This window comes from Dunckerocampus dactyliophorus, chromosome 10 (assembly GCF_027744805.1).
Source record: "Dunckerocampus dactyliophorus isolate RoL2022-P2 chromosome 10, RoL_Ddac_1.1, whole genome shotgun sequence".
Classification (NCBI taxonomy): Eukaryota; Metazoa; Chordata; class Actinopteri; order Syngnathiformes; family Syngnathidae; genus Dunckerocampus; species Dunckerocampus dactyliophorus.
Genome location: NC_072828.1, coordinates 17,856,537 through 17,884,252, shown reverse-complemented (window position 1 = coordinate 17,884,252; position 27,716 = coordinate 17,856,537). Strand labels below are relative to the sequence as shown.

At 41.3% G+C, this 27,716-nt stretch overlaps 2 protein-coding genes across 2 annotated transcripts; both read right to left on the bottom strand.

Annotated features, from left to right (window-relative positions):
• Positions 1 to 93: 93 nt before the first annotated feature.
• LOC129188537 (desmoplakin-A) lies at positions 94 to 27,428 on the bottom strand. The gene is made up of 24 exons (XM_054789221.1): positions 25,507 to 27,428; positions 24,517 to 24,604; positions 22,477 to 22,598; positions 21,738 to 21,888; positions 20,889 to 21,014; positions 20,100 to 20,159; positions 19,854 to 20,021; positions 18,757 to 18,861; positions 18,526 to 18,621; positions 17,677 to 17,802; positions 17,369 to 17,521; positions 17,048 to 17,202; positions 16,662 to 16,788; positions 15,106 to 15,292; positions 14,178 to 14,476; positions 13,921 to 14,099; positions 12,804 to 12,942; positions 12,069 to 12,262; positions 11,746 to 11,908; positions 11,556 to 11,639; positions 9,893 to 10,000; positions 9,680 to 9,778; positions 9,057 to 9,554; positions 94 to 5,964 (listed from the first exon to the last, which is right to left on the bottom strand). The coding sequence occupies exons 1-24, from the start codon at positions 25,722 to 25,724 to the stop codon at positions 502 to 504; spliced, it is 9,108 nt and encodes a 3,035-aa protein (XP_054645196.1). The 5' UTR covers positions 25,725 to 27,428; the 3' UTR covers positions 94 to 501.
• LOC129188539 (desmoplakin-B-like) lies at positions 6,637 to 9,050 on the bottom strand. The gene has a single exon (XM_054789223.1). It carries the CDS (start codon positions 8,928 to 8,930, stop codon positions 7,611 to 7,613), a length of 1,320 nt encoding a protein of 439 aa, XP_054645198.1. The 5' UTR covers positions 8,931 to 9,050; the 3' UTR covers positions 6,637 to 7,610.
• Positions 27,429 to 27,716: the final 288 nt, after the last annotated feature.

Here is a 27,716-nt window from a genome sequence, read left to right as displayed (position 1 = left end):
CCGACTTATAAATCAATCAGCATCTTCCTTTTTAAAGCTATGTGTGACTCCTATGAAGAGACGAAGTGACACCCAATAACACTCGTGAAGACCAAAAGGTTAAAGCTTTTATTTTGAGTTACAGTATTTAGAAAGTGTTACAGAACTTAAAATTATAAACTGCAAGAAACCAAACAAACTGAGTTACTTTAATATATGCCATTAAACCTCACATTAAAACAGAAAAGAGCAGAATAAATGCAAACACAGTATCACTATGTTACCAAAGTCCAAATCCAAAATTTTATTTGGGAAATATAATGGAACTACAGTTAGTGTATGAAAAATTACAACATGGCGGACATTTCTTAGCCCACTTAGTGTTTACTTCAGACACCCAACACATGCAAATTTAAAACATCAACTTTCCGTTTCTTCTATTGCAGAGAATATATAAAGATTCATATGTTTTTTTTTTTAGAACATTCAGAATGCTCAGATGACATTTGGTGCAGGATCGTTCTATTTTTGGTTCTTTTCAGGTCTCGTGGAGAGGTTGGTGAGCCTGGTATGACTAGTCGCTAAGGAGGTGGTCAAGCCTAAATCAAAACTGCTCCTTCGGGAACTTTGTTGCGAGCCACTACGAGAAACTGTGCTGGATCCTGGGGCAGAGGCGAAATTGTAAGGACTGCTTATTCCTCTGGAAGACACAGATGATGCTTGTAGCATTCTCACACCAGTGCTTTCCTCCACCAAGCAATTGTCAAGTACCTCCATATAAGAGATCTTCAGTTTGCTCTTGGGACATGTTAAATTCTTTGTGTGGTGTTTGATGTCTTGGAGCTTCATAGCGGTGCTACTGTTGATCCAGCCCATTTTCAAAGCATCTGCTATAGTCCTTCTACAGCCCAGTTCTGGGTCATAAAGCCCTCCTGTTACAAACTGGAACTCCATAAACCTCTGGCCTGCCTCATAAGGTAGCCACATCTCCTTCATAGCCTCAGCAACAGATATTTTATGGCCAGTTTTTACATCTTCAAAGCCAATAAAAGCTTTCTGGGCAGGCTTGAGTTTAGTAGCCATATCATCAGTAATTATACCTAGGCGGGAAGCCTCTTGGATGCTGAGGCGACGACCATTTGCTGGATTTATGATTCCCCCAGTGCAGGACTGGGCCTCAAGTAGTCTCTGGCCAGTAATGGTATCCACAAGGCCACGATTTATAGCCCCTGTGATAGATATTTTTTCTAAATTCTCCGTATCAAATATGGCACCAACAGGATCTCTTTCACCAACACTATCAACAGGGGAGGCCAGGGTGATAGAAACACTAGATATTTGCTTCAGGGTGTTAGCAGAGTCTTGAGCAACACTGTTGGTTGCAGTGCTTTGCTCTTGAATAGTGGGTGGTATTGTCGACGTCGTGAGAGAAACTGAAGATCTTGATATTACTGTTGAGGATGAGGACACTGAAGATGGAATTGAGGCAGTTGTTGTAGGCAATATATTCTGCTCAGTCTTTTCAGTGATGATATCTGCAAACTGTGTCAAAGTGATGCTGCGTGACTGGTATTGAGCAAAGACCGACTGGTCAATGACTCCTTGCTCAAGCAGTTCATTGATGTCATACTCTCTTCCTGTCTTCCTGTCAACAATAACAAACCGTTTGGAGCCATTTGGAGCAGTGAAAGTGATCTCTTCCCACTCACACTCCTGCTGAGACAGCTCCACATAGGTGTCATAATCAATATATCCTTTATTGTATGCTTCACGTACAGTCATCTCTTTATTGGTCTGCGGGTCAACAATAACTACTCTCCTCTTTCTCAGGGTATTTTTCATTGTTGCCTCTTGTTTTTTCTTGTCCGCAACTGGCAAAATAATTAAACCAGTCTTCCCATCAGTTATGCAGCGTTTCTTAAGCTGAAGATAGGTTAAGTTTTCCTCTGTGTTAGGGTCAAAGAAACCCTTTGTATCAATACCTTGATCAGTCAGGATCTTGTTCATTTTTTCATCAAAGTACCCTCTGATGTAGGCTACATTTACATCAATCCGATGGCTGTGTTCAGGATCAATAATACCACCACTGGCAAGCTGGGCCTCTATCATACGAATGCCATGTTCTTTCTCAACTAGACCCATCTCTATTGCCTGGAAGAGGGAGAGAACCTTATCCGTACCAGGTAGTTTATAACCAGTTACAGCTCTTTCTGCTGATAGCAAGTTGTCTTTGAACTCTGGTCCAAACAATCCTTTGTTGTAAGCATCACTAACAGTCAGGTGAGTGTTGTTGACCGGGTCCACTATAAAACCAGAGGCAGCCTGGGCTTCAAGAAACTCCAGAGTAGTCCCAGGTTGCAACAGTCCCTCTTTCATGGCTTCAAAAAATGTCATCACCTTATCACTGGCTTCATCAAATACCCCTGCTATGCAGGTTGACGCACCCAAATAGGAACGCAAGCGGTATTCAATGTCTTGAATTGTCAATCGGCCTTCTTTCAATTCTTCAATATCGGAGGGCTCCAGAAGGTTTGCATGCACTAGATCTATCACAGACACCTGGTCTCTAAGCCCCTGGACAGTTGTAGGTTTTTTAGGTTCTGGGAGAAGCAAAAGACCTGTGCTTTTGTCTGCTGTACTTTTTTTCTTCAAAGACTGATAGCTAATTGCTTGTTCGGTGTCTGGATCCAGATAGCATTTAGGAAACTGACTGAGGGCCTTGTATAGGTCTGAATCTATCAGATTCCGATCCATAGCAATGTCTCTGGGTAGGTATACACTTAGGGTCGGATCCAAAATACCTCCTGTAGACTCTTGAACTTGAAGTATACGTAGAGCTGTGTCCGTGTCGATCAGTCCCTTTTTCATGGCCTGACCAGCTGACAGCAGCCTGGACGTAATTGGGTCTCTGTAACCTATGGCAGCACCTTCAGCAGCCAACAGCTTTGATTCATCTTCCTTATCGACTAGTCCTCTGGCACATGCTTCCTTTACAGTCAATTTTTGATTAGTGTGGGGGTCAATGATATGCCCTGTAGCTGCCTGTGCCTCGAGCAGCAAGTCAGCACTTTCAGCAGATATAATCTTTTCTTTCTTTGCCTGTGTAAAGGACATTTTTCTGAATACTCCAGCCGCAACCCCAGCAATTAAACCAGTCCCTTTAAGTAAAACCTGTTTCTCCACAGATACCTCAGGAACAGTTTTCTCACTCATGACTAGATGATTTAATGTTGGTTTGTCCAAGATTCCACAGTCAAACAACTGTTTTGCTGTGACAGTCTTGCGTACACCATCAAAAATCAATTTTGTTGGATCGATTTTTTCTGAAATTGGCAAAATCTGAAGACCAGTGTGATACTCGGTCTTGCATCGTTGTTTTAAAGCCCCATAACTAACATCAAGCTCAGGTTCTGGATTAAGGTAGTACGCAGGACGCTGATTGAGAACATGGCAGAGGTCTTCATCTATTAAGTTGCGCTTGATCGCTGTGTCTATAGGCAAGAACACACTGAGATCCGGGTCAAGTATGCCTCCCACACACTGTTGGGCTTGCAGGAAGCGTAAACCAGTTTGTCTGTCAATTAGTCCCTTTTTCATGGCCTCATACACAGACAAAGGTTTGGCCATACTTGGATCCTTATAGCCCACAGCAGCAGCTTCTGCAGCCAATAATTTGTCTCTGTACTTTATATCCACTAGTCCTCTGGCACACGCCTCATCGACTGTCAATTTTTCATGGGTGCTGGGGTCAATTATATGCCCAGTGGCAGCCTGGGCTTCCAGTAGCAAATCTGCCGTCTCTGGGGATAGGAGACATTGTTTTTTGGCCTCTAACAAAGACATTTTTCCTTGATGGCCAGCTACACCAGCAATCGGTCCAGTTCCCTTTAGATAGACAACGTTTTCAGCAGATACCTCAGAGACTGTCCTCTCCCCTTTCACTAACTGGTCCAATGTAGGCTTATCAATGACTCCACACTCAAACAACCGCTTTGCTGAGACTGGCTTGCATACACCATCAAACATCAATTTAGAAGGGTCTTTTCTCTCAACAATTGGCAAAATTGTCAAACCGGTATTGAACTGTGTTTTGCATTTTTTTTTTAAAGCCTCATAGCTGACTTCATACTCAGTATCTGGGTCAAGGTAACATGCTGTACTCTGATTTAATGCCTTACATAGGTCTTCATCCAAAAGGTTGCGTTTCATAGCTATGTCTTTGGGGAAGAACACACTGAGATTGGGATCTAAAATCCCCCCTGCAGACTCCTGGGCCTGCAACAGGCGCAACCCAGTTTTTCTGTCAATTAGTCCATTATTCATGGCTTCAAAGACTGAAAGAGGTTTTAATGTGCGAGGATCTCGATAGCCCACAGCGGCAGATTCTGCTGCTAGAAGCCGGTCTCTATCTCTTATGTCCACCACTCCTGTGGCACATGCCTCCTCTACTGTAAACTTCTGATTGGCTATTGGGTCAATAATATGGCCGGTTGCTGCCTGGGCATCAAGCAGTAAATCTGCACTATCTGGGGGAATCAGCAACTGTTTCTTGGCTTCTGATAAAGACACTATACCTGAAGCTCCAGCCGCTACTCCAGCAATACAGCCTAACCCTTTGAGAAATGCCTGCTTTTCATCTGATATCTGGAGGACAGTTTTCTCTCCCTTTGTTAATTTGGTAAATACTTGCTTGTCCAGTATCCCACAATCATATAACTGTTGTGCTGTGACTGGTTTACGGACGCCATCAAAAATCAGTTTAGATGGATCTTTCCGCTTGGTGATTGGCAACAGTAGCAAACCTGTGTGAGCCTCTGTCTTGCATCTTTTCTTCAAATCTCCATAACTGACATCCTGATCAGTGTCTGCGTCAAGATAACACTTCGGATTCTGGTCCAGAGTATTCCAGACATTTACATCTAAAATGTTACGGCTAACAGCAGTGTCTTTGGGAAGGAACACACTGAGATTGGGATCTAGTATGCCACCCACAGACTCCTGAGCTTGTAGCAGACGCAATGTTGTTGTCTTGTCAACCAGTCCCTTCTTCATGGCCTGAAATACTGAGAGGGGTTCGTCTGTGGCATGTACTCTGAATCCTACAGCCGCTGCTTCTGCTGTTGTCAACCTCTGTCGATCCTCTTCATCAACTACACCCTGATGACATGCCTCTTCAACTGTCAACTTTTGATTAGTTCTTGGATCAATGATGTGGCCTGTTGCTGCCTGTGCATCTAGTAGCATGTCAACAGCATCTGGTGGTAGGAGGCACTCTTTCTTTGCTTCGGTGAGAGTTATTTTATAGGGGAAACCAGAAATAGATGGGTCACCTTCTGGGTTTTCAATGATCACTCCTGCTATTGGGCCTGTCCCTTTTAGAATAACCTTTTTATCAACAGACACCTCATGAACAGTCTTTTGTCCTTTAATGAGCTGGTTAAAGGTTGGTTGATCCAAAACACCACAATCAAGCAGTTGTGCTGCTGTGACTGGTTTACGGACAGAATCAAAAACCACAGTGGCGGGATCCAAGGTTGGCGGTTCTGTGGCTCTCTTTAGCTCCTCCTGCATGGTTTGTCTCACAACAATCAACTCTGTAAGTTCTTTTTGGAGGATTGACAGCTTCCTTTTATACATTTCTTCAAGGTCCCCAAGTTCCCTGAGCAGCCGCTCTATTTCGCTTTTCAAAGCATTCTTTTCTTTCTCCCAACATTCCTTGTCTGCATCATATTGCCTAATAAGGCCCTGCTTACTTTCATATTGTTCCTTCCAGTAACTTAAATCTCGTTTTACTCTTTCGTTCTCCTCTTGTAGATGCTGCTTATTTTGAAGCTCTAACTCAAGAGACATCTTAGTGCGTCTGAGTTCCTCCTCTATCCTTTGGAGATGATCTTTGTCAGTCTCTGACAGCTGGAGTAACAGAGTATCTCTCTCTTTCACAATGTCATTGTACTGGGACTGGAGCAATTGTCCTGTGATTGATGTCTGTAGAAAGCGAGATAAAAAAAAAAAAGAGATTGACCTTTAGTCAGTTCAGAAATATGTTTAGAACTTTTCAGAATTGTTTTTTTCCTTAGAATTTCAATTATAATGTACTTAGGTAGAAACTGAAAGACAGTAGTATTTAATGAAGTATTCTCGGATGTTGAAAAATGTTGTGACTGATCAGTTATATGCATTTAGCGGTTTATGATATTCTGTATCAGTAACCAGAGCTGATGGAGAAAAACTAATGGCATATAGAACAAGGTCTTAATATCTCAGGCAACAAATTCTATTTTTTGTCCATCCATCTATCCATCCATCCATCCATCCATCCATTCATCCATCCATCGCTTGTACTCACTAGGGTCGCGGGGGTATGCTGGAGCCTATCCCAGCTAACTTTGGCCAAGAGGCGGTTTACACCCTGGACTGGTCCCCAGCCAATCACAGGGCATAAATAGACAAACAACCATTCACACTCACATTCATACCTATGGGCAATTTCCAATTAACCTAGGTGTTAGGTTATATTTTTTGTATTAAAATTATTAATATTTGCCCTGCGATTGGCTGGCTACCAGTCCAGGGTGTACCCCGCCTCTTGCCCGAAGTCAGCTGGGAAAGGCTCCAGCATACCCCTCGACCTAATGAGGAGAAGCGGCATAGAAAATGGAAGGATGGATGTTCTCTTGTCTCAAAACAGGACAAACTCCAGATATGTTCAAGTATACTTCATTAAAATAACAAAATTAGCAATTGATGGGACTCTATAGGCAAAGGACAAATCAAGTGAAACAGTGCAGGCTAGATATTTCTAAACAGAGTGATAGCAGTAGAATACAGTGTAAATACTATAGGTCAACTAACAGTAAGACACAGCACACTTGAAAACAAGTCATGCAGTTCATTTCAAGCTCCTGATTTTAAAATTTAGGATGCTGTCTGAAATAAAGAAAACTTTTTACTTATATCAGAGATACAATATTTAAATTTCAAATCACAGTTTCTTCTTGTAATTCAGGTTGGTTAGATTAGATTGTATTGTTATCGCTCTATGGAGCAGGTCCACGACCAGATAAGTATACAATGATTCTGAATTTAATGCCTGCAACACAATGAGAAGTAGATGGGATAAGGCAGAAAAAGAAAAACCTGATGAAAATACATGGTCACAGATGACCACATTGTTTCCAAACAGGTGTCCTCCAATTGCTGCTGTCAATATCAGTGCTTCAAAACATTTCCATCCCCCAGTGGAGGCATGACAGAAAGTAATTGACAACCACTGGTCTAAATGATACTGTATGAAAAACATATGTACCATAATCATATAGTCATATTTAAGTGTCAAGGAGCGATCGTGTTACCCCGATCACGTGAAACACTGGATGGTAACCCTAAAATAGTAGTATTTTTGTAGTATTGGCATGAAAAGCAAGCGTGGGGATAAATTTTAAGAATCAGTGTCCAGAATTACTGTTCAACAGAAATCATACCCCTGTATTAATCAGGAATATGTTACAGGCAAAAAATTCAAAGAGGATCTACCGTATGTTTTTCTTTACCTTGTACACAGCATACCAACATTTTAGGAAAATCTACAGAAAATGTCAGACACTAAGTGAGAAGCAACTATAGAAAATAATTCAGATGTTCATGCAAGAAAAGAGTAATGTCTCAGTGACAGTAATGACTGCTTGATTATGATCCATAAACTGGAAAGAGGGGAGCAGACTGGGGGTAGGGTCCAGGCGTCCATGTACCTCAGTCGTCTGCATTTGTATTTTCTTAGTCTCCAGTTTGAGGTTTTCCCTCTCCAAGGAGAGCTCTGAGACAAGGTTGCGGTAGTCAACATTGCTGCGCTCACGGGCCTGCAGCTGCAGCTCCAAGGCAGTAATTTGGGAGGAAAGTTGATCGTGACTTTCCTGTTTGAATCTCAAAACTTCAGCTTTATCATGTCGGGTTGCCCTAAGCTCCTCCTCCAGCATTAGCCTTTCTTTCATTAAGGTGTCAGTATTCTCCTTCAGAGTTTGAAGCTCAGTGCAATTCTCATCCAGAGCTTTACTCTTCTCTTCAATTGTTCTTTGCAGTCCCTTGTTTCTTTGGTTCACCTCTTTAAGTCTTGCTTGCTCCAGGAAGAGTTGATGCTGCAGGGCTTTTAGCTCAGTGCTCAATTGCGATAACTGTGCTGCAGAGGTCTTGTTGTCTTTCAAGCTTCTCTCTAGCTCGTCTTGCAGCATGACACACTGTCTTTCACCTCTCCTTTCTGATGTGTTGGCTTGCTCTTGGCTTTGGCGTAATGCAGTAATGGTGCAAGAGTATTCTCTCATAGCCATAGTGGTATTTTCTAACTCTGTCTCTATCTGCCTTCTTCTGGACACTTCCTCTTGGTTAGCTTTTCTTAAATTGTCTAACTGGATCTCTAAGCCATCTCTCACAGCTTGAAGGTCCTTGATGCGGCCCAGCAACCGGCTCAGGTTTTCTTCTACTCTACCCCGATCCCTGTTTTCTCTTTCCAGCCTCAAACAAACATTCTGAAGGTCTGCTTCACTTTCCCTTAGTTGGGTCACAGCCATTGCTGAACTAGTTAGCTTTGCTTGAAGTTGGGTCAAAGTCTGTTCAAGCACACCTTGTCCTTCTTCTGCGGTTCTCCTTCTACGGATCTCCTCCTCCAGACTGTGGGAGACATAGGTTAGTTGCTCAGTCTTCTCTTGTAGGTCCTCTCTAACCTCAACCAGGTCCTTCTTGTACTTACAGCTTTCCTCTTCTCTCTGCTTGATCAGGATCTCAATCTCTATTTCCAGTTCTCTTCTCCTGAACTCTTCTTCTGTGATGATTGAGCACTGGCGATGAGCTTCTTCTTCTGCCTTTTTCTTTTGTTCCTCCACATGGTTGATTGACATCTTGAACCTCCTGAGCTCCTCCTCCCTATCCCTCCTCTCTGCCTGTATCCTGTCATATTGCATCTGAAGCTGAGCTGTATCATCCTCCCTCTGGGCCAAAAGCCTTTGGATTTTGGTATGACTGACATGGATCTGAGATTCATAGTTCAACTTTAAGTTATTGATTTCTGTACTGCATTGGCTTCTTACCTTTGAAATATCCTTCTGAAGTTCTGCCACCTTTGATGTTTCCTCTGCTAGTTTCCGTTGCAGCTGTTCAAGCTCATAGTCTTTATTTGCCATACTCTTCTCGACTTCCACTTTGGACCAGCTGACACTCTCTAGCTCTGTATGCCTCTTCCTAAGTACAGACTCATACTCATCTTGTTGTTGTATGTAGCGCTCCTCTGCTAATTTCCTCTTCCTCTTTTCTTCCTCCAGCAAGAAGTTGAGATTTGTCACCTGATCACTGAGATCGGCCAGCTCATTCTGAGTAGTGTCGAGGCTGTCTTTTGTGGCATCGCACTGCAAAGCAGTGGTTTGCTTTATCTCCTCCAATGACAACAGCTTTTCCTTTAACTGGGAGAGCTCAAGCTGATAGCAGGCCACAGCGTCTTCAAGAGATTTGTTCTTGGCATTGCGGTCTTGGATATCCTCCCTCAACATGCAAAGTTCTTCCTCTAACACGTCAATCCGTGTGCTACGAATCTGGAACCAAGACGAAGTCGTACAAGATTAATGCAGAGGTTATTTTGAGAAAGTTAACTTTTTTTATTTCAAAGTCATGTAGTCACGCAGTGTATTTACACATTTACAAATCCATACTTCAGTACCTTAAGCTCCTCCATGTTTTTGAGGAGCTCTCCTAGGAATTTCAAGTAGCCATCAGACAAAGAAAGTAACTCCAAGTAGCGGGTCTGCAGTTGAGTAGCCTGAGAGAAATATGATGCAGTGATTACTTAATTGTTATCCCTGGTATTCAACTGAAAGAGTCTCAAAAGTGCTTTAATCTGATTTTACAATTACATCTGGACATGTCCACTTACCTCCTGAATAAGATCCACTGATGGTGACCTTATCATTGTCTTCTTCATGGGGATGTTAAGCAAAGTCTCTAAACCCGATGCGTAACATGCTAGGTCTGTTTCATATTCCTGTAAACACACACTCCCATATTGTCATTGTACTTGGATTTAGGCATGGTCACACAATTCTGTAGCAGGCTTCAGTCATATGTGAGAAAAAAAAAATCCCAAATGAACCAGATACCTGTATCTGCTTTGGTGACCATGGTGTAAACGAGTAAGGGTAACCTGTTTATGCGAGCCGCACGTCATCAAAATATGCTCCTGATGACAACTACACACATTTACATCCAATGTGTACCTGTGGTACATCAAAATTACTGCGATGGAGGTGCTTAGACTAGGTAGGTAGCAAGAAGTATATAAAGAAAGGTCACCCCTCCCGTGTGTGTGCATTATACATGCTGGTTCACATCCTCCATCCTTCCCCGTATAATTAGGAGCAGATGGCACATCGTGAACAGTCCTGCACAGTTTAAACCAGCAGTGACCATTTTCGGCCAAGACCTTTTTATATTGGACCCCGCATATTGTAAAAATAAAATATTAATTACAAGTGGTCCTTGTGACATTCTGTGTTGTGACGTGTCGTTGTTACAAACTCATTCCCACAAATTATTAATACAGTACAATATAAAGAGATCTAGTTGTGTGCATACGGCGGAAGAATAGGAGGAAGAATATGTATTTGCCGGTCCCTACACTGAGGAAGGACGTCCCTTTTGTTCTTCTTTGTTAACTTTTTAAATTTAACCTCCATTATGTTTCCCAAGCATGAGGTACACCCCATAGTTGGCAGCACATCAGAGAAAAGTAAAGTGAAAGTGAAAAGTGAAGTGAACTTAGACTCCGTAAAATGCTGCATTGGCTGAGTGCCCGTTCCAAGCCGCTCAAACACTGCTACCATCATCAAGGATAAAGATGGTAAAGATGCTGATGTCATTATTTTTTCAAGAGGACCATATAGTATAAATGACACACCTTTATTACACACAAATGCAGTCCTGGCTGAGCGAACGTCCTGTAGATTTCACTTTTGGATCGTGAAATAATCAGCAAGGAGCGGTCGCATTCTTGTCATTCTATGACTTCACTAGAGTGTGCGCATGCTTGTGCATGGTCACCTCTTCCACTCTTGCCAAAAGAGGGTGCCTGGGCGTGGTTGAGTGCGCTCACACAAGCCAAACACTCTGTGCTTTATTGCTTCAGTGGGACCAGTATGATGGGCCTAGTCTGAGTGCACTCTTAGATCTTTTCTTAAGAACCTTGAAAGAACCCATCCATCCATCTTCCATGCCACTTATCCTCACTAGGGTCCCAGGAGGAAACCAGAGGACCCGGAGTAAACCCACGCATGGGGAAAACATGCAAACTCCACACAGAGATGCCCAACGGAGATTCGAACACAGATCTTCCAGATCTCCTGTTTGTGTGGCCAACATACTAACCGCTCGGCCACCGTTATTGGCAAATCCATCTCAAAACCTAGTCTAGGTGAAATCCATCTCAAAATCTAGTCTAGGTGCAGTTCCAGGTTCACATGATAAATGAAGACCACTGTATTGTTACATCCCTTTAAAGGAAGTAGAAAAAAAATATGATCTAGCAGTGTAGACGTCCTTACCTTGATGGAGTTCACACAGGCATCGTTGTCTTTCAGTACACTTTCTACTGTGTCCCTTTTTGCTTTAATTTCTGCATTCAGAGCCTTGACAAAATGAAAAAATATATATACATAGAGGTTAGATGTCTGGAGCCACATGGCACAAATACCATCACAATAAGAAAATGATGTTGTGAGAAGGTTCTGAAACCTTCTCATCGTTTATGTGGTCCTTCAGAACTTGAACATTCTGTATGTTGGTGGCTCGCAGGATGTCTTGCTTTTTGCGAGTGTCGTCAATCCAGTCAGTAAGGGAGGAACTGGTTTGCTTGTAGTGCTCCAGCTGAGGCAAATACCGCCGCAAATCCTGGAGTCTGACCAAAATAGATGTAGAAAGGGTACAATAGATTATGTAGGAAACATTAGTGGGTTCTTTGCACCTGACACAGTATCTCATATACAGTGGCTAATATTTTCATACAGTATATTGGCCATATTTACCATATTCAATTTCCATATGACTTAGGACAATACCTGGTATCTATCTGTGTCTGTATTCGTTTCCAGCGATCTGACAGCAGGCCCACCTGGTCAGTATATTTGGACAGCATGATGTCACACCTGTGGAAGGGCCCACCCACCTCACCATTCCACTGATTTGCCTTGGCCAGTTCTGCCTCCATAGAGGCCAGAATATCACTCCTCTGATCCAACTCTTCCTTAATGTCCTGCACACAACATGCAAAATATAAAATTAACAGTAGGATGCATTACATGAAGATGCCCACTTCAAATTTAGAGGATAAAATATAGTGGGGTTTCACTGGGGAAGGGAACAGTATGCAGTAGATATCCTTCAAATGCAAATTGCATGGACATAATTACTGGGACAACCAGCTACAGTAAGTCAAAATGAAAGAAAAATATGGAGCTGGCCCCCCCTTTGCAGCTATATCATGTTTGACTCTTCTGGAAAGACTTTCGTCAAGATTTATGGTATTATTCACTCTTCCAGAAGAACATCTGAGGTCTGAAGTCACTGATGTTGGGTGAGAGGGTCTGGCGCAAAATCTCTGCTCTATTAACGCTTTTGACCTAGGCCAGCCAGGTCTCTGTGTTTGCATACTGGAACAGACAAGTGTCTTTCCTAAAGCTTTCCTGAGAACCTGTCCCAGACTTTGACATATAGTGTAACAAAACGCTTACTGAAACTGTCCTTTGCATAGTATCGATCAGCATGGTATACATACAGTATCTCTCAGTCCATACCTTAAGAGTTCTCATATAGTCGTTAACATCTTTTGGCAACAGAGACGTGGTCTCATTCTCAGTCAATCTTGCCTCATGAACTTTTATTATGTCTTCAGCTTGTGCCAAACATTGCAGCATGTCCCTAAGAGCCTGCAGCCTGATAACAAAGGAACAAATTGGATTTCATTACATTCAAAACAGACTCATTACTAAAGTGCATCTCATTGTAAAATATATTTAAATGTATATTTATATGTATTTTTATATATAAATATAGTAAAATATATTTCATACGTTAAAATATGACCTTTCCTAGAGGTTATCCACACAGCAACGTTTTCAGGTCCAAAAAAGTATTTTATCGTTTCAGCACCTCATCCACATGGAAACGGTGTTCTGTGTGCCCTGAAACGGTATTCTTTGAACGCGGCTTCCAGAGTGGGAAACGCTGGCTCGTCGTTTCCATATAGACGAGCAATTAGCTTCTTTTTTCGAACGATGATGTCAGCAACCCGTCGCCGTCACATGACCAGAAGTCAGCTTTGACGACAAGCCAACATAATATCTGAATATTTCGAGTGTCATGACTCACCGCAGTCGACATTCTCCCGGTATTTTCTTGTCTTATAGTCCCAAAATGACAGACATGTAACACTTTGTCGTAAGTCTAGACGAGCCTTGGAAAGCGGAAGATGACAGACTTATGCGCATGCGTCCTTTCTTCTTCTATAGTATGGTGTGTCACGTGGTTCTTGGCATTGCCTTATGTATTACATTGTTTTCACTCACTGAGTTCCCGTTTGGATGCAACTATTTACTAACCTATTTACTATTTACTAACTATTTTGAACCGTCCAAAAAACAAAAAAATCAGGAGCGTTCCCGTGTGGACAGGGCCCTAGAAATCAACAAACCTAAACAAGACAACAATTTGGTACTGGTAATTAGTTTTAGTAGAAATGTGGCAAATTGTGTTGCAGAAATCAATGGCAGAAATAAATTAAACAGGATTCCATTTTATTTCAAAACTAATTATATTGATGTAATTAAGCTGTCATTGCAGTTTTCATTCATCTGAAGGATAGCTAACCAAATAAAACAAACAAAAAGTCAATAGTTGTTTGTGTTTTCATACCGCTTAAGGTAAGCCGATGAGGTACTCTCTAGAATGCTGAGACGTTGATTGATGAGTCCAAGCTCGCTCTGCAGGAACCACGCTTTATCTTTATCATTCATGCTCTCCATCTCCTTCATGATGCGCTCCTTCAGCTTTAAGTACTCCTCTTGGATCAAGTTGACGTCATACTGTATGCTCTTTTATCAAGAAAAAAACGAAAAGAGTTTGCAATAAACGTGACAGTAGGCTTTGATTTTGCATCTTTTTGAGTTTACCTCTAACTGGGTGATTTTGAGGCTGCAGTCTTTGGCCTCTTTGTCTCCATAGCAGACGTGAACGTATTGACTTAGCAAGCCCTCGGCTTCCTCCAGCTTCAATCTGAGCGCGTGCAGCTCTGTTAAGCTGTGAGAGGAAGAGACAACCTTCTTCTTCACCGGCTCGGTCTTCGTCACTTTCACGACCTCTTTCTTTACTTTTTTCAGCTCTGCTCTCTGTCGCTCTTCTTCGAGGTTTCTGGTGTCCTCTTCAGCAGCAACTTGCACGACAATCAGTTGTTGTTGGTGTTGCTGCTGAACTGCAAACAGTTTTGAAACTTTTAGCGGAAATATTTCCAAGTACAGGTGTCCCTTGTTTATTGCGGTTAATTGGTTCCAGACCTGACCACGATAAGTGAGTTTTTGTGAAGTAGGTTTCTTGTGGTAGTATCTCGAACGTCATGTGGTTCGATCGCATGGCATTAAAAAAAAAAGATCGACATCAGCCTATCATCCATCCTCATTTGGACGTTTGTCACTTGATTGATGCAGGGCGGTTAGCCTTACATGCATCTGCTATACATACACGTACATTGGTAAAACAACGAACACTGCTGCAATACTGCTAGCTTTGTTTACACCACATTGCACAACACTTCCGCACAGGCTATGGGATCTTATCAATCTCATCAATGTAACATTACTGATGCCTAGTGCCTACTATTTTTTGACTAATAATAGGCCATAGTCAACCATGAAAGTTAATTGTATTTATTAATTGTTTTGCTGTGTTACATCAAATTCTGTCAAATTGTATATCTGAATTTAAGTTTCCCGACTCGCTATACGTATCACCGGCGCTGTACCAAGATGCATATCACATTTTCCTTGATGCACATGCCTGCTCATTATGCAACAATTGCATTGATACTCTATTTATATGACTTACCATAAGCAGGTAACTGCACCACTAGAGTTTCATAGTGGGCCTGTGCTCCATTGAACTGGGTCTCAAGGCTCCGCTTGTCGTCGTCGGCAAAAATCTGGGAGCCTTGGCAGCTCAGTTTGAACTCTTCATAATGAGTCTCAAGGCTCTTGAGAAGATCGCGGTACTCCTCGGGATGCATCCTTGCCAGCTAAACACATACACATGTGTTACTTTTGAAGAAACAACCGCACAATCCAGACATACGTCATAAAAACATACAGTATTTGGACAATGATATCATTTTCCTGTTTATATATCACTACAATTGTTTGGACAAAAAAAACAACAACAAAGACCTTCAGCTTTAAGCTTTATGATATTGGATTTCACAAAAAAATATGACATTTAAAATTTAAGAACTACAATAATTTTATGCGGAGTACAGTGAAACCAGGTATAAGATCCTGAGTAAATTTGTATGAAATAAAACTCGTATGATTTGGGCACTTATCAGAACTATATATGATAAATGATTATCTTGTATGAAAAAATGCTGAAGTGGCCACTTTCAAGCGTAAATCACATAAGCCTTATATGATGCACAGTATATGAAACAAACAGAACGCGACAAAGTTTGAATTTTTTTTAAATATTTTTTAAAATTTCTTTTCCATGTGGTTGGCATGTTTTTCGGTTAACATCAAATATATTTTCTATTTCATTTTGCCTCGATTTGCATGCATTCGCCGGTTAACGTACATTACGGCGCGTCTTGTCGTGTTGTTAATACACCGCGTGTGTCCAACTGTGTTCTTAATGTAATTATAGTTACAATTATAGTTTTGCATGCATAAAACAATTCTAAGCACATATAAATGGCAAATGAAAGGAATAAGTGAACATTTAAGGTTACTTTTCCTGTCATTGACGACTTGACTGTTCCCAAAGACACAATGTGACAGCGGGATCAACCACCACCACTTTTCTGTTTTCAGTCACGTCAACAATCATGTCTTCAATGAAGATCAAAGTAACCTTAAATGTTCCTTTACCCCCTTCATTCATCATTTAAATGTGTTTATAGGGATTTCGAATTGTTTTCTGTATGTAAAACTGTAATTGTAAAACTATAAAAATGTGTTTTGTGCTAACATTTTAGGATTTCCATTATTAAGCTGCTAGTCCTTTCAAAGATATTGAACTCTTTCCTCCTAATGCTGCATCCTGTGATAGGACACACATACTGTATGGTGTTGTGCCACTGGGGACTGCTAGGAAGCACAGTAGCATTTCTCGAACAACTAGTTTTTTGTCCACAGTGGAATTCTAACCCTTAAAGACTGAGCTAATGCTGCCCCAGTTAATTAGCTGTTAAATTTCCTCCACAGCAGCTTCTGCCATTGTCATTAGTTGTTGTGTAAATAAGTGAATAAATGAATGATTTATTGTAAAAATTGTATTTTTATTAGCTTGTAAGTAGAAATGTAGCCCATTAACTCTACATAACAAGATTATGCTAATGAAGACTAACATTGTATGTTGCATCCAAGTGTGACATGAGATTAGCCATCACCTACCATGGAGATGGTGAGGGAGTTGATGCGTTTGATATCCACAAGGCAGTACTGCCAGGCAATGAGACTCTTAATGTTGATGTACAACTGATTCCAGATAGACAGGATAGACTCATAATACTGTTCATTTCTGTTGTCAAGACAGAGAGAATAAAAACGTAAATGAAGTAAGATATCCCAGTTTCCATCCACGCAAAATACACAGTTAGATACGGTTTAGAATGGTACGGTAGCGGTAATGTTAAGCAGGAGTATCTTTGGGTGTCCAGAAAAGCGCTTTATGAGACTTTTGGAAATGCCAAAAACTGCATGCCACACCAAAATGAACCAAGTAGCACTGCTTGGTGGAAAAGGGGGATAAGACTAACAAGCAAGGGTTAGCGACTTACTTGGTGGCCAAATTGATGCTGAGTGGATTGGGAGGAGGGATTATCAAGCACACAGAGGGTACAATCATATCTAGTCCCCCCGGACCTGTAACCTCCCACTTGCTGCGCTGGCTGTTGCCCTTTAAGATTGCTTCGTCGCCCTTACAGATCACCTTCTGTGGAGACAAATCAAATAGATGTATTTGAGAACAAACAAAATGCCAACTGGCCATAGAAAGTTGAGAAACGTCCAAAAATATTTTAATCTGAAAGTATAATCAGCTGCCTACATGAATATGGTGTATTAACAACTGTACTGTATATTGATGATCAAATATTGACCTGATCCTGTTTGAAATCACACAGCGCTTTGACAATGACAGGGGTGCTGCTCTTCTCTTCCGGGTTTCTGGGCTTCAGTCTGACGATGCTCTTGGCCTTGTTAACAAGATGCTGAACCTGCCTCTTTTGATCCATTATTGTCTCTCTTTCCCTCTGCAGATCAAGAAAATTGATGTTGATTTGATTTGGAAGGCTTGTTTTGGACATGCTAAAGCATGCTAACCACTAGGCCACCCTGCGGCCCAGCGTCTGTTCCATTAAACTCATAATTGGTTTGTCTTCTCTGGTCTGCTGTCAGGCCATTGTACCTCCAATTCCTTGAGCAGCTCCAGCAGGTTGTCCAGTGAAGTGTTCTTGTCGCGTACGAACTTCTTACAGATGGTTTCCTTTTCCTTCTGGAGAGATCTGTATGTCTCATTGGCCTCCTTAAAGTACTTTAAGAAAACATAGAAGGTTATTTAGGTCTGTGGTAAGACAGATGGCTTATCTACCATTACCACCATTATCTCAACAGGTGTTCGTTCTAAACCAACCAATCCCTAAAATCAGCACTAGCCATGACAAACCTCACGGCTCACGGCTTCCTTATTTGTGTCAGAAGTAATAAGAGAAGTAATGTAAGGCTATGTTTCATGTAGAACAGGTCTATATATATTCTAATATCAAACCAACTAAATAGCCTTATCTTATTTACCTTATTTACATGCCAGTATGTCATTTCTCTTCCTACATGGTCGCTTGTCTACAGTTTGTCAGCTGCTCTCTTTTATACGTCTTAATTTTCATTTGTCGACTGATTTGGAGTTCTTCTCGAGCTTTCTACGTAAATGTAAGTGTGGAGTACTGATTGCAATACATTTGGCTACACCGTGCGTGCACATGTGTGCATGTGTTTGTATGGGTGTATCGATTATCGGCCCAATCACCACAATAAACCTTTTACAGTTACAATCAAACATACTGTGCAGTGTTATTGGACTGTGAGGTAAGGTAATAGTATCTAGAGAGAAGCCACGGAAGCACGGGGACCACATGCAAAACCCAAATGAAAAGCCTGAGATTCAGTTCCAGATTAGAGGCTGTAGTCCTAACCACTCATCCTTGCCAATTTATTATTCCAATTTGTAGATCTAACAGGTATGGATTTGTCCCGTTACCTGGTTGTATGCTGCATTCTCCTTCAGATGCACATCAATGCACTTGGTAATTTGAAGGAGCCAACTCCACTGAGTCTGCAGTGTGTCCCTGTAGGCCTTGAGAGCAAAATGCCAGCGGAAGATGTCATAATACAGAGGGTGCAATGAAAAATGACCTAAAAATGTACAAGTCTCTATAAATGTGTAGAGCAAACAGTTTATATGTTGCACCATTCACCATACGCAACGAACCTCTATCTTGTCTGAAGCTGGGTGGTTGTTCTTCAGCATAGCATCCACTCTGACCTTCAGTTTATTCAAGTCCTTCTCTTTACCCTCAAGGGCACTCATCAGTTTCTGTTGTTTACAGAAAGGGTGGTTCAGGTAAAACAAATGGGTTGTTTGCTCTGCAAGTACAGTTTGTTTGGTCAAGTGTGAACACATTCCTGGAAATCGCTGTGTGCCCCAAGCATTAAGCAAACCAAGGACGCTTGAGAGGCGGGTCTGGGTCCACTTGCAAGTGAACTCTGATGTGATTCGGTTTGCTTCAGCTCAAAGGGTGAACGTTGCCCAGACCAAAGACAAAGCATGCAGAAATACTAGAGAAAATGTGTCGTTTATAAACATTCAAGATTTAAGTTGCCAAATATAGTAGAATATAAAAAGAACCTACATATTCAACCAATCAAGTCCTTACATTATGCTTATGGTCTTTACTACACAACCTTAGGTGCCACCACGAAAATACCAGTGTGAATGCAAGGTGAATCCCACCAAAGTGTGCAGCAATCTTTTTTTTATTGACCACTAGTAAGCCTAGATTGTAAGCCTGCTCACTCCTCCAAGCTCCAAACCCTCCCGAAAAAACATCTAACTTAAAAACCAAACACCTTCTCCGATTTCGGATCAACATTTGCAATAAAAGTGACTGTTGTAACACATCTATTAGTTCTAATAACACTTCCCGTTTCTCTCTTATTGCTGCCGTTCGCTCGCGACAAAGGAAGCTAACAAACAAATAGGTCAGCAGGAGTTGACTCTCTGGAAAACACTCCCCCTAGTGTTTCGGCAGAGAATTGCACGTAAGGCGCTCAAACCCAGAATAAGCGCTTTAAAAAAGGATGGAGACATTGTTGAGGCGGTGACTACGCAGAAGCATAAGCCAGACTTTAATGAGATATAGGTTCATTTCATAAAAAATATAAGGCTTGCAATTTTCAACTGTGTCAATAAAATATGTAGGCTGTATGTGTGGCATTGAATATTGAACACATAATACACATTATCTTGTTCTTTCTTGAAGTTTTGTTGAACTGGATGTGTGTATGATGTACAGTATGTATACTTACTGAATAGCTCTCTTGCTTCCGTGGGATGTACTGGTCAAGGTTCTTGTCCCCCCAATCAAATATCAGCTCCTCTTCCTCCTTGTCGTTGACCCACATGATTTCCTTTGACATTTCCTGAATGATCTGCTGGAGGTCTCCCAGCTGCTGCAGCCGAGCAAATGACATTTGCTGGAAAAGTAGAGGCAAGAAGAGCATTTTATTAAAAATAATACAATCCTTACGTTGTAACAGTGGGATTACTTTTACCTGGAGACTGTCCCACTCCTGGTCCAAAGCATGAAGGTTTCCCTTGTCTCCTTTCTTAACCTAGGGAATGATTTAAAAATGATGGATGGGATGCTCCGATCAAGGTTTTTTAATGCTGCCAATTCCGATATTGATCATCCAGGACTGAAATCGTCCGATACCAATACAGATCACATGGATTAATTATACATTGTTCTATTTATTTATTAATATTATTATTATATATTACCGTAACATTAGTGGTTTATTTGGTCTAACAAATGCTGACAATAATATCCCTTTAGTGTCAATGTCAAACATTTCAAAACGTACCTGCATTGTTTGTCCAGTCGCAATTTGTCATTATACTTTTCTTAAAATTGATGTTAAAATATCGTGGACTCAATCTCGCCCATCATCTCACCTCGTGAGTCGGGTGTCTCATGACACCCTTAATTAGTAGCATTTGAAAACCGCTTAAAAAATTAATGCTTTTTGTATTTTGATATCAAAATTTCTGTTAAATCAAACATAACTGTAAAAACAAGATCAAGATTTGTATTAATCATGGAAGGGATTTTGAATTAAATGAACAGTAGTGATCAGTAATCAGTAGTAATGTTGTTGACCATAAAATATTTCTCATAACATTTGAATCATATGTTCAAATCTGGCATTCTTGGCCGTGGGTATGTCATGTACTGTGCTAAGCACAAACCCACCGAGTGGAGATACTGCTTTTATTGGTTGATTGTGCTATTATCAGCCAGGTTTAGTGTAACAATAACATGATGAGATGATTCAACCCACCAGGTCACTCCTGGCTCGTTCCACTTCAGGGCTGTTCTGGATGGAGTTGTGAAACCTCTGGTGACTGATGAGATGCTTCTCTATGCCTGCAGGATCCTCTCCCCAGGAAGCAGTGCCAATCAGATGCTGGGGGAAAAAAATGTCTTTATGAGTATACTGCAGATGCTTACAAAATTTGAATTGAGTGACCTGTCGAATCAAGACGAATCACTCTGTCACTATCTGCAAGTCTCATAAGTGACTGTGAGCCTGTCCACACGGGAAACGCTCCTGAGATTTTTTTTTTTTGGCGAGTTGAAAAAAAATTACGACGAGTAAATAGTTGCATGCAGACGGCAACGGATCACTTGAGTGATGTAATACACAAGGCACACCTATGTGTGGCGCGGTGAACAGACACGCAGACAGACAAACCACAGAAGAAGAAAGAACCACATGCTCAAAGGTCTGTCGTCTTCCGCTTTCCAAGGTTCATCTAGACTAACGAGAAGTGGAATTACTTCTGCGAGTCTTACGGAGTATAGAGACAACAAAATATCAGAAGAATGTCGACTAGGGTGAGTCATGTCCATCAAAATATTCATATATTATGTTGGCTTGTTGTCAAAGCTCACTTCTGGTCACGTGATGGCGGTGGGTCGATGACGTCATTGTTTTCATGTTGGCTGTCTACACGAAAACGACCAGCCTGCGTTTTCAGATTTTCCCACTCTGGAAGCCGTTTTCAAAAAATACTGTTTCAGGTATGTACCCAGAACGTCGTTTCCGTGTGGATGAGAGGCTTAAAAGGTTAATTACTTTGCCGTTTTCACCTGAAAACGTTTCCGTGTGAATAGACCCTGTGTTCACCTTTTGCTGTGTAATCCAGGCCACTGCATCATGAAAGCTCCGACCCGGCTCTTCCCAGGAACTAGAGCTTCCTTTAGCGCTCCTCCTCCTCTGCAAGGAGCCCGTCATGGCCAGATGGACCCCCTTCAGCTGATCGTTACAAATCTCCCAACTAAAAATCAGTTAAATAGATCAGGGTGAAAAAATGCACGAAATTTTATGTCCCTGGAAAAGTCTAATCTCATCTTGTTTATTACTTAATCAAAATCAGAATCTTTAATTGAACCCTTGGACAAATGTGGTACTGAAGTATATTCAATTTATTTGTGATCATATCTTCTGGTCCGCACCGTCGCCGAGTGGTTAGCATTTTGGCCTTACATCTCTGTATGACGTTTGCATGTTCTCCCCCGTTTGCGCATGGGTTTTCTCAAACAGTCCAACAACATGCACGTTAGTGGTTAAGTGGCGACTCTAAATTGACCATAGGTGTGAATGTGAGTTGAATGGTTGTCTGTCTGTATGTGCACTGTGATTGGTTGGCGACCAGTCTTGGGTGTACCCCACCTCTCACCCAAAGTTAGCTGGGATAGGCTCCAACTCACCTGTGACCCTAATGAGGACAAGACGTGTAGAAAATGGATGGATGGAAAATGAATAGTATATGAATAGAATGTGCAGTCAAATTAAATTAAATTATAATTACTGTTATTAGAAGTTTGTTTCAAAACAAAGATTTTTTTTTTTTTTTAATTCTTACGTTTTGACAACATTGTCACTCGGCTGTCCCATTTGTCTCAGGTCCATCGCATAGTTCTTCAGTTGATCAATGGTGTCTTTGGCCCTCAACATGTAGCGCTCTGCGTCGGCTGCAGAACCGCCCTGAAATACATCAACACAGTGACAATGCTGATAAATAATACTATTGAAAGGAAGATTAAAAAAAACAAAAAATGACAAGTTTTGGTAAAAAAAAATAACTTCCCTTTTTCATTCATTTGTTTATTTTCAACCACTCCTGTTCAGGATGAGCGGTGACCTAGAGCCTATCCGAGTCAATTTGAGCGAGATCGCAGGGCACAAAGACAATCATTTACAGCGATTCCAATTCAGTAGCGCCACATATTTTGGGAAGTAAGGACAATTCCAAGGGCCCCGGATTGACAGGGGCCCAAAAAAATATCGATGTGGTGACAACAACTGCACGGGGGCGCCCAACATGACTTTATCCACGGGGCACAGGATTCCTGGTGGCACCCATGGTCCAGTTAACCCAATGTATGCTTTTTGGACTGTGAAAGGAAAACAGAACGCCCCGATTAAACTCACACAAATACCCAGAGAGCAAAGAAACCATTTAAAATGGCGCAGCATGATGACGCAGTCATGCGGAGGCTCTTTTTAAGCTCAGGTCGAAAGTACAGACTTTAAACTGCGTAAGAGTCTGCATGGTGTAAATCGGTCCAGTAAAACCAGATTTATAACATTTGTGTTGTCTTGTTTAGGCCGCACGATGGCCTAGTGGTTAGCATGTTGGCCACACAGGAAGATCTGGGTTCGAATCTCCGTTGGGCATCTCTGTGTGGAGTTTGCATGTTCTTCCCGTTCGTGTGTGGGTTTTCTCTGGGTACTTCGGTTTCCTCCCACATTCCAAAAACATGCATGTTAGGTTAATTGGAGACTCTAAATTGTCCATAGGTATGAATGTGAGTGTGAATAGTTGTTTGTCCGTATGTGCCCTGCGATTGGCTGGCGACAAGTCCAGGTTGTACCCCGCTTCTCGCCTGAAGTCAGCTAGGATAGGCTCCAGCATACCTGCGACCCTAGTGAGGATAAGCAGCATAGAAGATGGATGGATGGATGGGTGTCATCTTGTTTGTTATGCATTTGGATGCACTTTTGTCATGCCTTTGAAAAGCCTCCAGATACAAGTATAACTCTTTCCCTTTGGTGCTATTGTTGTGTCTTGATGTTATTTGCACATCCAACATCGTTTGTTGTGCACACAGTTAGTGAATTGTAACTGGCTCGCCTGGCTTTAAAGGTAAATCATTGTATTTCACTGTATTTAACTATGCTGTTTGCTAAATTTGCTACCTTTTTCAATGCTTTTATACACTACAAATAATACACATGAGGTTATACTGAACACAAGGAAATCAATCAAAGAAAGATCGGTGAACTATAAAGGTAAACGCAAAAGTAAGCAAAAGCTGAAAAATCCTGAACTTCAGTGGTTTATTGAGGACAAATATGTTCAGGCTGTATTTGGTTGCAATGTTCGACTCCACCGCTAGATGCCACTATATGCTACACACGACATACTTGACTTCACACTATATTGTACAAATTGCGAATCTATCCGGTTTTCTTACGGTGTACTGTATATTTTTTCTTTTTTATTTTCATCAAAAATTAACGAAGTAACCGATGCTGCACCAAAGACACTTACATGCAGCAACAGACGAGTTGCCACTTAGCAGACAAAAACAAAGGAAAACAATTTGCTTAACACCAATTTGAGGAGGCATATGTGCTCTGAAACGTCAAATGTTACGCAGTGGACGCATTGACAAGGTGAGCTCAGAGTGGGTGTTGTAAATTTATATAAACAACATACTGTCATTTTCAGCCTGACTAGTATTACTAACTGCCCCTGCTTACTCATATTACAACAAACCTTTGTTTATTGTGACAATAAGTTTTCTTCTGTAACAAAAAAATAGTCAGGCCACAACCATTGCGTGTACTGCTTGAGGAGGGAACCATTAAGGTAGGACAAAAATAAATATTAACTCACAGACTGTAGGGCAAATTCAGCTCTTCTTAGGTCCTCCTGACACTGGGCTTGGAGAGACACGGCTCTCTGATGGATATCATTGAGGCCACTGTGGGGAGAAAAATGGTAAATTGATCATCACTGAAGTAAATTATATCTATAAAGACAGAGAGATTATTTATACAAAATGAATTACATTTATTCATGTGTGACAACAGAAAGAAATGATTTGTTAAATACTAATCGGAATTATGAACACTTGCACAATCTAATGAGATCCAAAACTACAGTATGAAGTATTTTTACAAACGTAAAAATGCTTACTTTCGATAGCCTCAGAGTGCATTTAACAATATTGTATTACTAGACAGCACGACACTGCAAAACAACGCGCACATTAAACATTTTGAAATGAATATGAGACAGTTTTTTGATACAACTAGTCCATTGGCCCTCATTAGACTAAACCCTGGGTCATTTGGCTAAAAAAAAAAAAAGACATATCCCAAAATAAATACTGTAATTTTTTTCTCTGCATCTACAAAGTCTGCATGGATGATCTTGGTATCAAAGTAAGAGGGAGATTTTGATGAAAATGTAAATATCAATGCTACAGTGTGAGAAGATCTGCATCTACATCACAGATGCAGATTTGCATGGGGATGATTGAACGATTGAAAGGTTTGAAAAAAAAATGGCAATAGAGTATAGTCACTTTCAATACATACTGCATGTTTTTTGCAACTTTGGGTGTCTAAAAGTACTTCACTATTGGAAAAATCGCTGTGCTTTTCTCCATCTGATACCTAAACGGGACATTGGTGTTGGTTTGGTTCAGCGGTACAACATGTCGGTCCAGCTGAATGGTGACACACACCAACATTTAAAAAAAAACAAACGTGATGAAATTAGTGACAAAAGCCCCTTCAAAATAGGAGATTGTGCAGTTTTTTGACACATGGTGGCCAATTATGGTTGGTTAAAAATAAGTCAAATCGCATTCCAACGTACCTCATCCCGCCTCTCATGGCACCTGCCATTACTCCTACGGTGTCTAACGGCATTCCTCCAACTGAAGACTTGGACAAAGTGTTGTATCCGTCCATGTTGGTGTATCCATTACCACCTCCGTGCACAAACTCGCTGCGGGAGTAGCGGAAGGACCCCCCGGTGGTCAGGTCGCCTCTTCGGCTCATGTTCAGTGTGTTCTGGGAACTGTACTGACTCATTCTGGTGAGTCTGTCGCGGCCTTGATATGATACACTGCATGGGTAACAGCAGGACCAGAGGCCGTGGAGGTCACTCCCTTTCCCTCCAGCTGTCAGCTCCTGTTCCCACAACAGACTGCACTCAAGCTCCAGGAGGCTCGTTTTTTTTTTTTGTTTTTTTTGGAGCCTGTGTAACCACACCTTCTGCCCAACCTGTACTGCCAAAAACGTTTCCCTGTCCCCTGAGAGCCACTCCTATGTCTGCCTGGGGCCGTCTGTGTTTTCAACATATTTTTTAATTTTATACTTTAAGGTGATATACTTCGATTGCTCTGTTTATTTTATATACAATCAACAAAAATACAATATAACAACACCTTTGTTTTTGCTCCCATTTTTCATGAGCTTAACTCAAAGATCTAAAACTTCTTCCATATACACAAAAGGCCTAAATATTGTTCACAAATCTGTCTAAATCTGTGTTAGTGAGCATTCATAACTCATCCACCTCACAGGTGTGGCATATCAAGATGCTGAATAGACAGCATTGTTATTGTACAGGTGTGCCGTAGGCTGGCCACAATAAAAGGCCACTCCAAAATGTGCAGTGAGGCCATGCACGATCATGCTGCAACATGAGGCGATATTTGTGGATGTACTTTAGAATCTCGTCACAGTTTCTCTTGTCTGTGTTGCACATGGTGGAGGTGGGGTTATGGTATGGCCAAGCATATCATAAGGACAATGAACACAGGTGCAATTTATTGATGGTATTTTGAATTGTGAATTTTGTGTATGTGTTCTACAGTGTTTACATGAAGAGAGTTGCGACGCATCGCAGCGGTCCTCATCCGATGTGGAACTCATACACAACAATGGACGGGTGACAGCGCGCAGTGATATGACGGGAGAGAAAGCAACGCTGAGCGATTGTGAGGGCTGATTTTTTCGAGGAGGCAGTTTTGTTATGCAATGTATTACTCTATTGAATGCATATTGTTTTGAGATGCCAAACTATTTACTAAAGTGGCCACACCAACTAACCAGAACTATGTTCCTCATCACCGAAATCCAACCAGAACGTGGCTCATGGGACACAGTGGGAGGTAAGTTACCGTTGATGCACTACACTGCTGATGGGGACGTAATACAACTTTATGTCAAAAAATACCAACTATTCCTCTAAGAAAACAAGTAGGGATCGGATCTAATAAACAAATTGAAGAGTTCCAGGAAGAAATCACATACAATTTTATCTCGGAGAATATACACAATGACAATTTATCAAATAAGAGCATGATTTACAACAAAATGAGGAAATACAATGGTAGATTTACAACTTGAGTGTCAGAGATTAATAAAAGGTTATGTATCTGTGGCATTTCAATTCAAACAACACTCTACCTGTCACCACTCTCCACCTCAGGTATGTTCAAGCCTTTTCTTTAGCTCCACACACCCAGCTCATCCACTATTTGCCACACATGCACACAAACACACACTTGCCTCCAGCCAATGGGCGGAGCCCTGAGGAAAACAAGTTTGTCAACCATAAATGAAAGTGTCTTTGACGTGGATAAAAGTGCAGAAGCAGATGCGGGATAGCACGTACTAGTAGGTTCAGGTGTCATATGTGTAAATTATGTAAACACTTTCGATTCATGGTGTCTCTCATTTCGTTGCTGCAGTTTTTACGCTGGTGCATTAGTACTTTTTGCAGATCATAACTGAAATACTCAATTCCTTGTTCAGCCTTGTTACTCATCACAACTAATAATGATAATAATGACTTGCATTTTTGTCGCACCTTTCAAATGACCCAAGACCACAGTATTTCATTCATACATACATAGGCATTGACTCATGAACAGAATAATTTGCTTTGGTTAAGAACAATTTGTTTTCAAATACTTCTTAGTCCCATGTATTTGTTTTTTTTTATTAACAAAAAAAACATTTGTGCTGTTAGCTTTTATCTAGGGGCCGCACGGTGGCGTAGTGGTTAGCGTGTTG

What these genes read in the sequence shown, in the direction of transcription:
- LOC129188539 (XM_054789223.1), bottom strand. Translation starts at nt 8,930, where the DNA reads ATGCAATATGACAGGATACAGGCAGAGAGGAGGGATAGGGAGGAGGAG.
- LOC129188537 (XM_054789221.1), bottom strand. Translation starts at nt 25,724, where the DNA reads ATGAGTCAGTACAGTTCCCAGAACACACTGAACATGAGCCGAAGAGGC. An exon ending in AACGAGCCAGGAGTGACCTG is followed by an intron (nt 20,160 to 20,888) that starts GTGGGTTGAATC and finishes ATCATTCCCTAG; the next exon opens with GTTAAGAAAGGAGACAAGGG. An exon ending in ACCACATAAACGATGAGAAG is followed by an intron (nt 11,640 to 11,745) that starts GTTTCAGAACCT and finishes CATTTTGTCAAG; the next exon opens with GCTCTGAATGCAGAAATTAA.